Genomic DNA, 17544 nt, shown 5'->3' with positions numbered 1-17544 from the left:
TGTAATGGCATCAGTGCGGAGACAACAGATGTAGGTACCAAGTGCTGCAGCTGCGGTGTGGCAAAACGGTACTTACTTAAAAAAACACGCCTCGTATAACTGACAGATAGCCACTTGTACATCTGTTCCCTCCCCATTAGCATGGACCAGTGGTATTTCCAGGCCAACAAAACCTAAGAAATGTAACAATGGTGGCCTTTTGAGGCTGTTAGAAATGCAATAAACCAAAGCACCCACTCCACCGCAAAAGCATTTTAGAAGATGACACAGCAATACTCCTGGGAGGATTTTAATGAGGATGACACCGTCCGTGGAGGCCTACTTATTTATATCGCATACTGAGCTTTTCCAAATGAGCCATTGCTGCACTTGCTCTAAGAGGTTTAGGGAATCGATGAAAATCTTGACTATTCTCACAGTTGAATAGTTAGTGTTCGTGACAATGGTGTGGAAAGATGCAGGTTTAATTTTCTCCTCAGATCTTCTGAGGTAGGGAGTTCTGGTACAGGGTCCACTCAGTCTCACAAAAGACCAAATGAGGAGATGCTCAAATGAAGAAGCAGTGACACCGACAGGATTCATCTACATCTGTTCACAAAGTAAGTGTACTAGATTTCTCCGGAAGGTGTACACGATCAAAGGCAGAGCCACGTGTGAAAACACCCACGTGATTTACCAACTGACCTGCCTACACTGTGAAGCTTTCTATGTGGGAATGACCAGCAACAAACTGTCCATTCGCATGAATGGACACAGGCAGACAGTGTTTGTTGGTAATGAGGATCACCCTGTGGCTAAACATGCCTCGGTGCACGGCCAGCACATCTTGGCACAGTGTTACACCGTCCGGGTTATCTGGATACTTCCCACCAACACCAACCTATCCGAACTCCGGAGATGGGAACTTGCCCTTCAGTATATCCTCAACCTCCGCTAATTTCAAGTTGCCGCCGCTCATACCTCACCTGTCATTCAACAACATCGTTGCCTCTGTACTTCCACCTCGACTGACATCTCTGCCCAAACTCTTTGCCTTTACAAATGTCTGCTTGTGTCTGTGTATGTGCGTATAGATATGTGTGTGTGTGTGTGTGTGTGTGTGTGTGTGTGTGTGTGTGTGTGTGTGTGTGTGTGTGCGCGCGCGAGTGTATACCTGTCCTTTTTTCCCCCTAAGGCAAGTCTTTCCGCTCCCGGGATTCGAATGACTCCTTACCCTCTCCCTTAAAACCCACATCCTTTCGTCTTTCCCTCTCCTTCCCTCTTTCCTGATGAAGCAGCCGTTGGTTGCGAAAGCTAGAATTTTCTGTGTATGTTTGTGTTTTTTTGTGTGTCTATCAACCTGCCAGCGCTTTCGTTTGGTAAGTCACATTATATTTATTTTTAGATATATTTTCCACGTGGAATGCTTCCTAAAAACACAGATATGTGACTTACCGAACGAAAGTGCTGGCAGGTCGATAGACACACAAACACAAACATACACACGAAATTCTAGCTTTCGCAACAAACTGTTGCCTCATCAGGAAAGAGGGAAGGAGAGGGAAAGACGAAAGGATGTGACACACACACACACACACACACACACACACACGAGGCAACAGTTTGTTGAATTTCGTGTGTATGTTTGTGTTTGTTTGTGTGTCTATCGACCTGCCAGCACTTTCGTTCGGTAAGTCACATCATCTGTGTTTTTAGATACATTTTTCCCACGTGGAATGTTTCCCTCTAAAAGACGATAATCTGAAGGCATCAATTTAGCAGAATACGGTGGTTGTTCAAAACATCCCACCGAATGAGTCCGAGAACTTCTCAACGACTAATATTGTGTGAGGACAGGCGTTGTCGTGGAACACACACACTCCTCTCATCGACATTCCCCTCCTTTTGTTTTTAATGCTCCTTTTGAGTTTCTCCAGGTCTCACAATATCACTGTGCACCGATGGACTCCACCCGAGACAGAAGTGCAGCCAAAATGGTGTCTTTTTATCCCCAAAACACTTAGGCCACGTTTTCTTTGTTCAAAATGGCGGTTTTGAGTTTTTTGGCAGATGCGGAATTTGTGCGATGCCACTATGACGACTGTCCTTTAATGGTATGTAATGGGCCACCCACATTTCATCTCCTGTTACAACAGAGCTCAGAACATTCCTCACCTTCCAATTCCAGTCACTCGAGATACTCACGAGTGCTACTGACCTGATCTTTCTGGTGCTGCTCTGTGAGCTGTTCTGCGACCCATCTTGCACACAGTTTGCAGTACCCCAGTCTTTTTCTGAGTGTCTTGTATAAGAGAGTTGTGGAAACAGCAGAAATTTTATCCACTGTCAATCGGTGGTCCCATCGGTCAAAATGGAAAGTCTTCCACTCCTTCTGTTCATCATGAACGTTTGTTGGTCGGTTGGGTTGGTTTGGTGGAAGAGACCAAACAGCGAGGTCATCGGTCTCATCGGATTACGGAAGGATGGGGAAGGAAGTCGGCCGTGCCCTTTCAAAGGAACCATCCCAGCATTTGCCCGAAGCGATTTAGGGAAATCACGGAAAACCTAAATCAGGGTGGCTGGACATGAGATTGAACCGTCGTCGTCCCGAATGCGAGTCCAGTGTGCTGAACATTTGTTGTCTCCACTAGACTTCCTACACCATTTGCACTCATTGTGTTCATAACACCTTCAATACAAACCATTTTGATTTTTGAAAAAACTTCAGTACATGTTGTTCCTCCTGTGAGTAGGAAGTAGATCACAACACATGGCCCTCACCTGGCGGTCTTTCTTACTGACACGTCTCCCGCAACTGGACACTACTGTGCTAGTTTACATACTACCGTGTGCCTGTGATGCTTACTCTGTTGGCCTTCTTGATCGATTTATTAATTTTAGTAACCAATGTCGCTATGATGACATCACAATCACTAATCCCTGTCTCTGCACCGGTGATTCCTAACCTTTTCTACCTGGCACCCCTCTTTGCAACTCCAGAATGTCTATGCCCCCCTTTATTTATTGTATTTATTTATTTTTGCTTCTTTAAAAAATCTTTGCTGAACAATAATCTTCAGTCCACACTTTAGTAAGAGAGGATTATCAAATGTAGAGAAATACAAAACTATAATGTTTCAAATGACTTGGTAGCAAAACTCTTGAACAACACTTTTCAATCTAAAATTTTTTGTGTGGTGGAAAGTCACAACAAAAACCCAGGATATCAATGGGACAGTTGGAACTTTTTTCTTCAGCAGCTCCTGAATGTTTGGTTTGAAACTAGTTATAGCACATCGAAGGTCACTCTCCACGTTCAGACAATTGTAGTGTTTTGCTCTCACAATGGCTAGCTATTCTCAAGGATCCGATCTCACACATAGGTAAGTAAATGACTACTGTATGAAGGCTTAAAAGGCTTCCTCTGCCACTCCTGGATAAGTAGGAAGTAAACCAGCTGAAAATTCTTCCAAGCCCATTTGCTGAAGCTATTCTTTAGCAATCTAGTCACATTTCAACATCCTGCATCTGCATCTGCCCCCCCCCCCCCCCCCCCAATAAATATCTCACACCCTCCCAAGCGGAATGCTCCCCATGTTGGCAACCACTTCTCCACACTGGCACTGTCATTAATGTCAAGCCTATTTGTAGCTACAAGGTCCAAAACATTTCCATTGTGCATGGGCTGTCGAACAAGCTGCTCGAGACGGATTTTGGAAAACATGTTTACAAGTATTTTACAAGACTGCCTGTCCATACCACCTGCAAAGAATCTATAGACATCCTAGTCTATATTTGGTGTGTTAAAGTCACCTCCAACTAATATTGCACGGTCTGGGTATTTTCATGCCTTCTCTGCATTATACAGGGTTTATTACAACTAATGACACAAAGGTACTCACCTGAAAGCACACAATATCAGAAGCTAGAAAGTCCTGCAAAATGCAAATCCTAAGAGCCACAAGCCCCTCCTCAACCTTGACACCACGTAACGGGCAGTAATGACTTGAGGCACTGTTGACATGTCAATCACCTCTGTCACTATCATACATCACTCCTCATATTGCCTAGTAGATAGCAGAGGGCCAGTCAGAACAGGCAAAAGCCTAACTTGTGAGTAGTGTTCAATGAAAAGTTTGAACCTGGATGGACAGATGGGAGTCTCAACCACGGTTTTCCAAATTCTGGATCTAGTGTCTCACCACTGCCATTGTCACCTCAATCTGTCTATAAGCTGCAGGCATCACATGCGGGCATAATAAAGTGTGTATATGGAGTACAACCTAAAGAGGAAACTTACCCGTCTTTGTGTTCATCCTTTTTATGGCTTTTCTTGAATACCACCCTCTTCACGCCTACTTGCCGAGGCACGAATTTGGCCTCGTACTTCCGAGAGGTCGGTACCGTTGACGGGGCACCCAATGTCTGCGAATGCTGAAGCGACGGAGGCACGGGACCAGTTGTAGGTGGATTCCTTGTAGCGGGTGCAGCGCGGAGGACACCAGGGTGTGATGCAACTATCCGCCTCTCGCGGACTCCCGCACGTATCCATTCCTCGTCCGGTAACTGTGGGCCGAAGGGCTGCAATTGCATAAAGAATTTTATCACATCATAATCCATCCAGTCTGGCATGTGAACCTACATTTAACAGAAAAAACAGCTTTACCAAAGAATGGGACCAAAACAATACAGGCAGAGACGCTTTACATATAGCACCAATGCAAAAAGAAAAACTTTTTAAATGCTGAATTCCTGGCACAATCAATAGATATTTTACAAAAATAACTGGTTTCAATTACAATCAGCAATCCTGGTTGTGATAAGAAGCAACAGTAAACTTAAATTTTACGTGTATATAGCTATGAGATCAACTTACATACACAACATCTGCTAATAATGGTTACGCCTATGAAATATCTGTTGATGGCATCAAGGAGTTAACATTTTCAAAATTTTCTGTCAGTCATGGTTTCTGTCTCCTTTAATGTGGCAGACCAAAGCACACAATAATGAAGTGACTAATACTGTACTTAGTTGTGGACGAGTTAATCTGGCATGCTCCCCAGGTGCTGCAGATGTGTCTAAAGGGGGCCCTGGAGTTTCCTGACATGCTATTGATGTGTTTATGCACCCCTTCCACCAATCTCTCACTGCTCCAGATGAGTTACTTCCATATCTCAATGAATAAAGAAGTTTTGAGTATTTACCATACAACATATGTGCCTCTTTGTGTGCTATCATTTACAAAAAACCTCATTTTGGTATCTTGAACCATTTATGAATATGATTACTCTTATGACCACACAATCTGCAATGCACAGGAACCAACACAGGTGCATCACACACTACCAGCCATCAGATATAAAAGTCAATAACTAGATAACTAAATGAGATATAATTCCCCTCTCAACTTTAAATAAAATTTTGACACCTTATCTAAATTACATACACTACAACATAAGAGCTAAAATCAACCATACACAAAATTTATGCAAAGTATTTTTACTTCTGCAAACACTTTAAAATTCCATTCATAGGTTTACTTAATTTGATGAACTAAAGTAACTATGACGTATAACAAAAAGGAATTCAGTCCTTTATCGAGGGAAGGTATCAGAGCATAAGGTGTGAAAAAATCAAATCTTGTCACCTAATAGTTTTCTTAAAATCTGATAATAAGTATTTCATTGTGCCTGGAACGCCATCGCTCAGCACAGGTGCCAACATCTGGAGAGCAGTACAGCCATAGCAAAAGCCGCTCTCAGCACAGAATGCAGACAGCACATCTGCAGCAGCAAAAGGGTTAATATTCAACCTGATCCACACTTTATGTTAGCACTGACTGCAATTTATATACTGTTTTATCAGATACGTAAAAAGTCATGTTGAAAGTCATGTAAATATACTATTTACTGTTTTGCACGTAACTTGTGAGGGAGTCTCATCCACCAATGAAAGCTACTTATATTATGATGCAACACAAATCCATAAACATTATAAAAATGTATTTGTGTGCTTTCCAAATCTCCTACTAAACCACTGGACCAATTTCAACCAAATGTGGTACACATATGCCTTCCTGACAGGTAACAATTGCTGATAGGGTAAGGAGCACCTACCTATCACAGTTCAGTAGCCATTACATAATAAACAATGACATGCATGAAAAACTGCTACATCATGCATGAAGTTTAAATTTATTACTTCTGTGCTACTAACTGTATTTGCAACACATTTTTCAGACAATATCCAAATATGCGGTTGAATGTACCTACACAAACACATCATTGTATGACACACAGTTCAAGAGATATGACATCATAAATACTGAGATGCATGAAGAAACGCTGCATCATAATTGAAGCTTTAATACGAGGCTCATTCCGAAAGCAATGCCTCCAACTTTTTTGGTGACTTCGGACATCCGCACCAGATATCACTGGTGTAGTGCTAATGCTTGAACCTTTCTCTTTTATTTGTAGGTGGTTCCATTGTTCTACAGTGATTGGTACCAGCAGAGGAGTATTCCAAAATGGGTGTCTGATATGGGCGTGCATATAAAACAGTGATGTGTGATTCAGTTTCTCATTGCTGAAGAAATTGCACCAATTGCAATCCATCAACACTTGTTAAACATGTATGGAGACAATAAAATAGATGTGGTCTATGTGAGGTGATGGGTAAGGCATTTTCAAGGTGGTGAAAAGGGTGTGCATGACAAGCCACGGCACAGTCGACTCTCCACAGTTGTCATTCCTAGCAATGAAGAGCGTCTTGATCAACCCATCCATGCTGATCGGCGGACAGCTTCCAGACGACTGTGTGCAAAGCTGAATGTTGGCTGTAATTCCTTGGAAACAATCTTGGAACATCTTGGTTATCTCAAAGTCTGTGCAAAATGGGTCCTGCGGATGCTTACAGGGCAACAAAAAAGTTATTGAATTGAAATTTATTGGGATTTGCTTCTGAATAGCATTGCCACTGGAGATGATGCATATTGTCACCACTACAAGCCAGGCTATAAAAGACAGTCCATGGAATGGTGATGTGCGAATTCTCTGTAAAAGAAGAAATTCGAGACACAGCCTTGTGCAGTTCAAGTGATTTGCAGTATCTGGGCCAACCAGGGTGTGGTTCTTTGCGTGTCCTGGAGTCTGGAGAAACTGTCAATTCAGCACTCTACAACGCGACACTGACTAAGCTGAAAGCCTGAATTTTCAGGGTAAGGCCAGAGAAGACCAACTTTCACCTGCAACATGATAACGCCAGCCCCCACACCAGTTTTGCGACCACTCAACCCACTGCAAAATTCGGCAGGAGTGTCTTAACACACACACACTGTACAGTCCAGATTTGGCACCTCCCGACTTCCATCTCTTTGGGCCTCTGAAAGATGGACTACCTGTTGAACATTTTCAAGATTTGAATGCTGTTGTCAAAGCGTTAAGAAAGTGGTTAGCCTCAGCTGGTTCCGATTTTTAGATGCATGGCATGCAGGCTCCGATTCATCATTGGCAAATATTCATAACGAATGGTGGTGACTATATAGAAAAATGTCAGTCTGTAACTGAAATATTGTTGTATTTAGCTGTGCTGGTGTCATTTACGTATCTCCTGTAGTTTTCATGAATGGTTCATCACTGGTAAAAGTGAATAATGGATGGTGGCGACTGTGGAAAAACGAATCTGCAGCTGAAATCTTGCTCTACTTATCTGTGCTATTGTGATTTATGTACCTCCTGTAGTTTTCATGTAAGAAAATAAGAGGCATTGCTTACGGAATGACCCTCATACATTTGTTCTTCACTAATAAGACACTCCTACAGTTGGGTCAACTTTAAGAAATCCCTGATACCTGGTAACACTTTTGACAGTTTTCAACAGCAAAGTGCAAATGGCTGAAGGTGAAAACAATAGACACCTACAGAGCTACAAAGAGGCATTGCCCTATGAGAAGTTTACAAAATGGCATTGAAAGCACACAAAGCAGGTGCACTTACTTACATTTGTATGTTCTATGTACCAGGTGATCAAGAAGTCAGTATAAATTTGAAAACTGAATAAATCGCGGAAGTAATGTTGGAGTATTATTAAAGCCATGAATATTTTGAACTGAACTGTAAATATTTATGTTCTGTTATTCTGAGTAATCAATTTATGTCTACACATCATTATGTTCACGACACTGTTATTGATCTGAAGTTAAACTGCTTGATCTGCTGAGAATTTTTCCGGGTTGTGTGGCCGTGGTCCATGGAACTCTTCAATCCCTGAAGTTTCATCCAAGGCTACGTTGGACATCTTCTTAGGTGCTCCTGGTTGTGCTGAGTCTTGCCGACTGATGAGTCGGACGTCGAAGAGCGGCCTAAATACTGTGGAAAGTGGCCATGGTCTGGGTTTCACGTGATAGCAGAGATAAACCGTGTCAAGATAAAATGTTTTAACTATCGATTATAGTACATCAAAGATAAAAACTACTCATCGATTCTGTAGTGCCACAGTCCATATATCACTGAGTTTCGTGGCTTCTGGCTGTTGATATACTTTCCGGGATGTGAGGTCATGGTCCAAGAACTTTTCTGCTCCTTACATTTCGTCCAGGACTGCACTGGACTTCCTCAGAGGCGCTGCTCCGCTGAGTCTTGCCGACTGACTCAGTGTCTTCTTCTCTGTTAAAATTATCCCCATTTTTATATATTTTGATGGCTTCTCTATATAGCCATGTATAATAGTTCATCACAGTACATAAAACTTCAGTTTCCGAAAATTCCACGATGTGGTCACCTGATTGAAGAACATGTTCCTCCATGGCTGATTTGTCTGTTTTCCCTAGTCAGCAAAGACTTATGTTCCTTCAACCGTGTATTCACACTTCTCTTTGTAGTTCCAATGTAGACCTTGCTGCACGTACACGGAATTGGAACTACAAAGAGAACTATGAATACACGGTTGAAGGAACATAAAAGTCTTTGCCGACTAGGGAAAACAGACAAATCAGCCGTGGCAGAACATGCTCTTCAATCAGGCGACCACGTAGTGAAATTTTCAGAAACTGAAGTTTTATGTACTATGATGAACTATTATCCACAGCTATATAGAGAAGCCATTGAAATATATAAACATGGAGATAATTTTGAGAGAAAAGAAGAAGCCATGAAACTCAGTGATATATGGACTGTTGCACTACAGAATCGAAGAGAAGTTTTTATCTTTGATGTACTATAATCGATAGTTAAAACATTTTATCTTGACACGGTTTATCTCTGCTATCACGTGAAACCCAGACCATGGCCACTTTCCACAGTATTTAGGCCGCTCTTCGACGTCCGACTCATCAGTCAGCAAGACTCAGCACAACCAAGAGCACCTACGAAGATGTCCAACATAGCCTTGGACATAATGTCAGGGATTGAAGAGTTCCATGGACAATGGCCCTACAACACGGAAAAATTCTCAGCAGCTGAAACATCCGGTCATGAGAGCCTTCATTGTATGATTAAACCGCTTGACTGTAAATTTGTCAAAATTGTAAATTTCATGAGATATATGCAAATTTGGATTACTGTGACTGTATAAATACTAGGGTGTCTGAACGTCCGTCAGAGTTGATTTTCAATCTGTATTTAGTCAGTTTTAGCATCAGTTGATGGTGTATCATGAAAAGTTGTTTAGATACAGTGTCAAAATGTATATAACCCATCTTATTTTATTTGTTAAGGTGTATGAATAAGACGGTACATGCATCAATACTTGGTCCCTTCTATCGACAGTGAAGTAATGATGGGCTTGACGAAAAAAGAATTGGAACTTAACCTGTTAATGCCTGAATTGTTTTTCTTGTTCATTATTATACAGTTATTACTTTCAACTTTGTCACATTGGAAAAGCAGCATTTAAAATGAAAAAGAGATATTTACTTTTCTAGTTTTAATATACTCTACTGTGCTAAATGTGTATTGCTAAGCACTGCTGAGAGCAAAACATACACTTATATGAAAAGGTTACAAATTTTGCACTGAAAGAACCAAATTACATTTGATTACAAATAACAAACAAAAACAACAAATTACTTGATATGATGACAAAAAAAAACACAGTCCAAAGCCCCACATAACATTTCGTGCACTGGGTACATGCTGATGTCCTACAAATTATTCCAAGACACTATCTTCATCTGAGTTCCCGTATTTTCACAATCAAGTGCTTCATTCCATCAAGCCAGAATTTGTCTTCTACAGTATTAGAGTTCAGGGTTCCTCCAGGTCCTTTTGCTGGCATTGAATACTTCCTGTATACCTGAGTATTTCTCTTTTGAAAATTTATGACAGATTGTATTTCCCCATGTGCAGTAGAGTATCAAGTCATTGTGTACAGTTAGACCCAATAACCAATTGAAAAGAGCCCAGTACCATTTTCTGTCACTGATATTTGTCCTCTACTGAGTCACACTTGGACTCATTGGGTCAGTTTGTGATGGTTCGCGCCCCCCCCCCCCCTTTTTTTCCCCCGCCCCCATGGACTGTCCTTGGTGTCGGCATACTGTGTTGCTATATGGGCTGAAAAATGGGGGTGGAAGTTCAACACTGACAACTTTAAATGATGTAGCCGACAGGTGCGCATTTGCATTTCACAGTTCTTTACTTTCACTGTACCCCCCCCCCCCCCCCCCCCCCGCAACCCCAATATATACATTTACTAGTTAACTATTGTTTAACTTTTGATAAGTCTCATTGATAGCTTGCAGGCAAACCTCCACATACTGCTACAATAGTTTACTATTTAACATTTATGAGCACTAAAAACCTAACCACAAAGTTCACAGTTCTTGAAGAATAGAAAGGTACGTATGGAGGAGACACTGTCATTGTTATAACACACAGCCTAATTGTTTAACACTTATTTCACAGTTAAGTTAAAGCATTGTTGTTGTTCTAACCAACACAGGTTTCTCGTCTGAAACTTATACGTGGACTGACTGTCTTGGGATCAAAAATTGGGGCCCTTATATATCCTCACAATAATAGGTACTGAAACTACACATTGTTCAAAGTTTAATTTACAGAAATTACAATTAAAAATTAACTCATTAAATTAATTGAATACATCAAAATATTGGTTCTTTTTGACAGTTTCTTCTACTACAAGACTTAGGCCGAATTATTTGTTTAAATCATTAAATTAACATATATAGTTACACAAACAATACTTTTGACAAAACTGTTAATTACTTCGGAATTAATTAAGGGCAGGCTTTGCTAACCTGTTTTCGAATAGAGCCAAACAGATCCTTTAGGAAAACTATTAGTTGTTCCTACAAATGTTTATAATTAGTACAGAATTTATATTTGTTTACATGTTAGCAATAGAATTTAAGTGTCAAAACAATCACTGATTTCACCCTATAATGAAAGTATTAACTAGGAATAGTCCAAATAAATTAGAAAATCAATTACATGCATAAAACTAAGCACAAAATTAGATCTTGTGTTATATTCTTTAAAACTGGGGGCCAACCTTTCTCTTTCACAAAAACGCAGATTACACTCGTGTATGTCAATGGTAATTAGTTAAAAGTGAAAAAAAGAATTTAAGGAGGCAGATGGCTAAACAAGAGGAGAAGTAAAAATATCCAAGCTTGCTTCGTCACAAGTTCAGCTTCAGGATGGACATTAGGGGAACTATAATGTGTTTCTTTGAGTGATGAGGATTATCTTTTAACATTAGTTACTAGTTTTATACCAATTGTATTTGATGGTGCAGAAACAAAGGATCTCTCACACCATTTACACAGAAACAGACAATTTCCATTTTACATCTTTCTCTAGTTCCTTTTTGTTTGGATGGGGGCAAATTTGAGGGACTGGACTTCCTCTTATAGCCCAGTTGTTTTCAAAATAATACAAAATTACAACAGCACCGGGGATAATAGAATAACCCATAACAATTATTAGAGTGCTCTTATTTGTGCTTATTGTTACTGTTATGTACCTCTGAAAATGTAACGTATGTCCCTGTGATACTAATAACATTGCATAAATTCAAATAGAAGGCAAGTGATAGTTCATGTATTACAGAAATATGCACAGTTTTTGAACAGTAACTATTTAATCATTCAACAACTATACTTTCAACTGCCAACTGTTCCCAACAGTGGACTGCTTCTCACAACTACTAGCACAGGAGTGAAAGAAAAAATGTTCAATGATCCTTAAATAAACATAACAAAATTATAGTTCATTGTTGTTCAAAAATCAGTAAAAGTGTAGTCATATCATGTGTAACATTAAATGCAATCTGGGCGCTAATTAGTTGTCTCAACATTGTGACCTTCTGCCACAATTTTATTGGCAGCTGTAAAAAGATTCACGAGTTGTTTGAAGCAAATTAAAAGTTAAAATTAACATCATTTCTTCATACCATTTTAGCAGATAGTTACACTACTCTATGAAAAAAATGTCACGAGTTCCAGAATAGTAATAGACTCAGCAGAAAACTCCCTGAAATTAAAACTGTGCACTGGACACGGATTTGAGCCCCGAATCTTTGCATGCAAGTGTTCTATCAACTAAACTATCCGAATATGACTCGTGACCCATCTTCACCTTATGTCTGACAGTACCTCTCTCTGCCTTCTGAACTTGACAAAATCTGTCTTACAGAGCTTGCTCAATTAGCACTCTGTAGCATATCGCAGAAAAATCACTTAATCTCAGCCTAGTGGTTTTGTTTCTGCAGGTCTGGGTCATCAGTCGTGCCATATGAGCAGTCAGGAAGAGCACTGCTCATGAAAGGTGAGGTGCCGGGTTCGAGTCCTGGTACACCACACAGTTTTAATCGAGCAGGAATTTGAAAAACAATGTCCACTCCACTGCAGAGCAAAACACTCATTCTGCAAGCACAGCGAGAGTCTGGAAAATAAAATGCAAAAGCAGCTTCGAGAGATTAGCTGGCCACACATGAGAGGAGCATACCAAAGGGCCACAGATGCATATTGATGGTCCATGGATATTTCAGGAGGATTCTGGAAAGCCAGTAGGCCCCATTTCAACATTAGTGGACATGACCTTCAGGCTGTTACCTGCAGTTCTCAGAACTGGGGATACTGCCTCCCCAACTGGGTGTACATATGCGGACTTCTGTGACGGGTCATATTCAGGAAGCCTGTGATTTTTCTGTCATTTCCATGTGACAGAAATTTGTACTTGCTACAAGTAGAGTGAAGGAGTGGACCAATGGTCACATCAAAAACTTATATAGCTGTACCACATAATACCTTATTTCCGGAAGTTAATCGGTGAACAGGAATGTTAAAAATAGGGTGTTTGAAGAGATGGTTGCTACATTTCTATATGGTATTCCAACTGTGAGCCAAAGTGTAATAAAAAAAATTATTTACAAAATTTGAAATCAAGCATCATAAAAGAGTTCGTAAAGGTGCACAATTCAAAAACAAGTGGAAAAGGCTGCAGGCGGGGAGGATGAATTGGATAAATTAACGTTATGATGAGGCCAATAAAAAATTACTTTTACTATGTTCATTATTATATTATCCATAAAGTTGTAACAGTCATTATTTTACAGATCTTTATAATTACGGTACTTTACAAAGGATGCAGAACACCACCTTCCCAGCATATCAAGGCTTCGCTAGTCTCCGAATGTTCCCGTAATTCTGGGGCAGGTCCACATGGCTGGAATACTGTCTTTCGGCAACCTGTCATGTGATACTTCTTTCATGAAATATACGAGTGCATAGCATACAAGCCATCAGCTATTGCCACGATGTTGTTCTATCTATTGCCCACACTGACTTCCTCTCAACAATATAAACAAATTTGAAAATCCAAAATTGCACTACAATAAAATCATGGATAAAAATGCCGCACTTTCAATGAGGCAGTGACGCTTACTGAAATCTGTCATCTGCAGGCTGTGACCAATCGAGCATGCACTGTAAATCCACCAATTTACCCCGTACGCAAAGGGACTCCCTCGCTTGACAGGCACTGCACACACATTAGTGGCAGGCAAAATATGTCAAAAATCTCTGAGAAGAAATAATTCTATACAGAAAGTTCTGCTGCCTTCTCTAAGGAACCTGTATCAACTCAAATGCTTGTTTACAGTGGTTTTTGGTAGGTATTTTGTACTCCAAGATGCAGGGGTCTTTCATGGCAATCTGAACACAAGACTAACAACACTGCAACATGCACAACCCTTAACACTCTGCCATCCGGCGACACCACAGTGGTGTCGTGTGCGAAATAGCGGTCAATGGCCAGCAACACCACAATGGCGTCGAGTGCATAGTATCGCTCAGTGACCGGTGACACCACAGTTGTGTCATGAGCATAGTATCGCAGTGGCCGGCGACAGCACTTTAGTATCTTTTGCATTCTGTTGGTGTTTTCTTTAGGTAACAATAAGCTACACACGTCAACAAGTTTTTTGTTTTTATAAGTACTTGTGCTCTTTCATCACGGCAGACGAAAGAGACGATACAATTACTTACAATGAATGCGTGGAAGATTTGTTCTGGACAACTTGGTCAATTGGGAAGAAGACACTGGATATAAAAAAAATGAAAGTGAAGCAGAATCTTCAGAAGATATTGAAACACGTCCAAGAAGAATTCAGCGAATGCTATGATTGTCAACTGATTCGGATGAATCAGACGAAGAAGACAGTGCACAGTGGTCTGATTTACTGAGGACCAATAATAAATTTGAAGGATCTCAGGGTCCAAACATATTTCCCAAAGATACACAGAGCATTGCGGATACCGTAGAATTATATATTGGTAATGATCTATTTGAATATATTAGCAATGAAACAAACAAGTACTACAGTCAAAATTGCAACAGACGGAAACTGGGGGAAAAATATGCGGATAATGCTGACTGGCTTTTCAAAGTGGAATTCATAATTGATTATTTTTCCAAAAAGTTTAATCCAAGTCAAAATATCTCAATTGGTGAAGGAATAGTGTGGACCGTTAAATTTTAAAGTTTACAATCCGTCGAAAATTACAAAATATGGCATACTCATTCGGATGCTGTGTGATTCGAGTACAGGATACATTTCCTCATTCAAGATATATTCTGGTGCTGGACAGCCTTTGGTAAAAGCAATGGTGGAACTATTGACACCTTCTTATAGAAAGTGACATCTCTACATGGATAATTATTATAACAGTGTAGAACTTGCAGAAAAGGTACTTGAAAAGAAAATTACAGTTTGTGGAACAATACGGTAAAATAGAGGATTTCCGGAAAAATTAAAGCGTGCAAAATTCAATGTGTTTGAAGCTTGTCATCAACGGAAAGATGACAAGCGGCCGGTGAGAAGCCAAGTAATCCGAATTCGTGCTGCCGGCGCCAAGGGAATAAATTTGTATGAGATGTGTGGACGGAAAAGTGCTAAGATGGAGGTGCCTGACGGATGCAAGAAATATGGGTCAGCACTCAAAGAAATTAAACATATAACAGCGGTTGTCCTGAACTTACAGGAACTACTATCTGGCCAGGAAAACCCAGAGACACAAACTAATACAAGGACTGGAACTTTAGTTGACTCCAGAAAAGCCTATCACTCTGTTGATAGCAAGTCACTACTTCAAATTCTCAATGAACTGGGCTTAGTGAAACCACAGCTGTAATTAAGCAAACGCTAATGAACACCCATTCCAAAGTGAATTTAGGACAATGTGTCACATATTTTATCTAAATTAAATACTCTTACATCACATTATCACTGAAATAATTCCTTTCGTTTTAGTCCTAAAACAAACATTAACAACTGTTACCTTTGGAAACCAAGATACTCAATAGAGACACTAGTTTAAAACTTACAAAAATTTCACTACCACAAATATTTATCTCTGTACCTGATGACTTAATTGCAGCTGAAAACCATTTTGTAAAATAAATAATAATAACTGCAGAATATTGCACAGTGTTTTTATTCATAATGTATAAAATTTTGTATCAAGAACCAAAGGAACAGCCAGTCAGTCCACGAAATACAGAGGTGAAATTTCTAGAAGTTTTGTGCTTAAAACTGGAGTCGGACTGGGGGATGTTCTCTCCTTGCTGCTCTTTAACTGTGTTCTAAACAGTCATAAGAGAATAGAGAATGTGATTAGCAGAAAGCCAGACCAATGCCGGAGTTAGATTAGGTTACACAAAGAACAAGCTACAAACAGACTGTCTTGCATTTACAGAGGACATAGGTATTTTTCAAGCTCAAAGGAAATAGCCACTAGACACATACAACTGCTGAAAGAACAAGTTGCAAAAGCAGGCTTACCGATCCCCGCTCTAGGATACCAAATTCATAACAAACAGCAGCCTCCAAGATCATGAAAATGAAAAAAAAAAAAAAAAAAAAACAGAGCGAACTGACAAATTCAAGGGTCTTTTATAAGTGACAGAACAGAAAGTTTTTAGACCAGTTAAAGAGCCAACACTATACGGAATGCATCACAATAGTGATCTTTATATATATATTTAAAAAATTGCAGATGTGATTAGGACAAGAAGAATAGCTTTCCATGGCCACATCCAAAGGATTAATCCCAACAGAGTGACAAAGAGACTGTTCACTTATATTAACAAATTAAAAGTGGAAGACATGCGGTTTAAAGAAATTGAAAGAGTCACAGAAAAACTCTGACTTATTCTACAAGATACTGAGGAACAACTACCACTCAAAGAGAAATTGCAACATTCCAATGGTCTCCATGAAGAACAACAAAAGTAGTCTGTGGCCACTTGGACAGAAGAAAGAAACATTGAAAAATGTGGAAGAAAAGAAAGGAATGACAGTAGAAATAAACATAATCTGTAGTGATTCATATGTAGTAGAAGAAGAAGTGTTGAAACTTTAACAGTGGCAACTATTTATTCACAACTAATACACAATAGTTATGAATTTTAAAGTTTTTCTGTCCTTCAAAGTAGTCATCAGCATTAGGTGTAGCTGTTGCAGCAACCTGGAAGTCACAGTATACTTTTCGCAGTGCCAGCTGTTTCGACAGTTCGAATGAGGCAGTCTACTGTCTGGCAAATCTCTGCAAGAATTCTGAAGTGAATGCCACATGTGCCCCCTCTGTCTTAGGAATCGAGTCGAACTCACGAGGGCTTAAGTCTGTGGAGTATGTTCGATGGAACAGCATTTCCCACAACCATAAATGAAACAAATCAGCCACAGCTTTCACAGTATGCGCTGAGCACTGTCCTGCAAAATGACTGGTGAGTTCCACAGGGAGTGTTGCTGCTCCTTTCTCAAAGCTGGTCGGATGCTGTGTTCCAAACCTAGACAAAAACACATGGACTTAAGATAACACCATTGAAGTCACACAAAAGAATCAGCTTAACTGTCACACTGCTGGGATTCTGACAAACTTTCAGCACCATAGTGACTCATAATGAGGGCATGTATTTGATTGGCATTTTAGGTGTGGCCCTTGTGATTTGGTCAGTGTCTTACTCAGAGTAATGAAACAGCATAAGAAAGCCTCTCCTCTGCCTTCACAGTGTTCTGAGTGGGTACGAGCAGTATCCT

At 40.1% G+C, this 17544-nt stretch overlaps 1 protein-coding gene across 2 annotated transcripts in view; it reads right to left on the bottom strand.

Moving 5' to 3' along the window:
* LOC126426940 (uncharacterized) overlaps positions 1-17544 on the bottom strand; it is a 90321-nt gene that overhangs the window by 29817 nt on the left and 42960 nt on the right. For both annotated transcript variants that reach the window (XM_050089044.1, XM_050089045.1), the window contains exon 5: positions 4280-4560. In XM_050089044.1, the coding sequence (XP_049945001.1) occupies positions 4280-4560 (281 nt within the window). The remainder of the gene's footprint in view (positions 1-4279; positions 4561-17544) is intronic.

This window comes from Schistocerca serialis, chromosome 11 (assembly GCF_023864345.2).
Source record: "Schistocerca serialis cubense isolate TAMUIC-IGC-003099 chromosome 11, iqSchSeri2.2, whole genome shotgun sequence".
Classification (NCBI taxonomy): domain Eukaryota; kingdom Metazoa; phylum Arthropoda; class Insecta; order Orthoptera; family Acrididae; genus Schistocerca; species Schistocerca serialis.
This window is presented reverse-complemented; position numbering and strand designations above follow the sequence as displayed.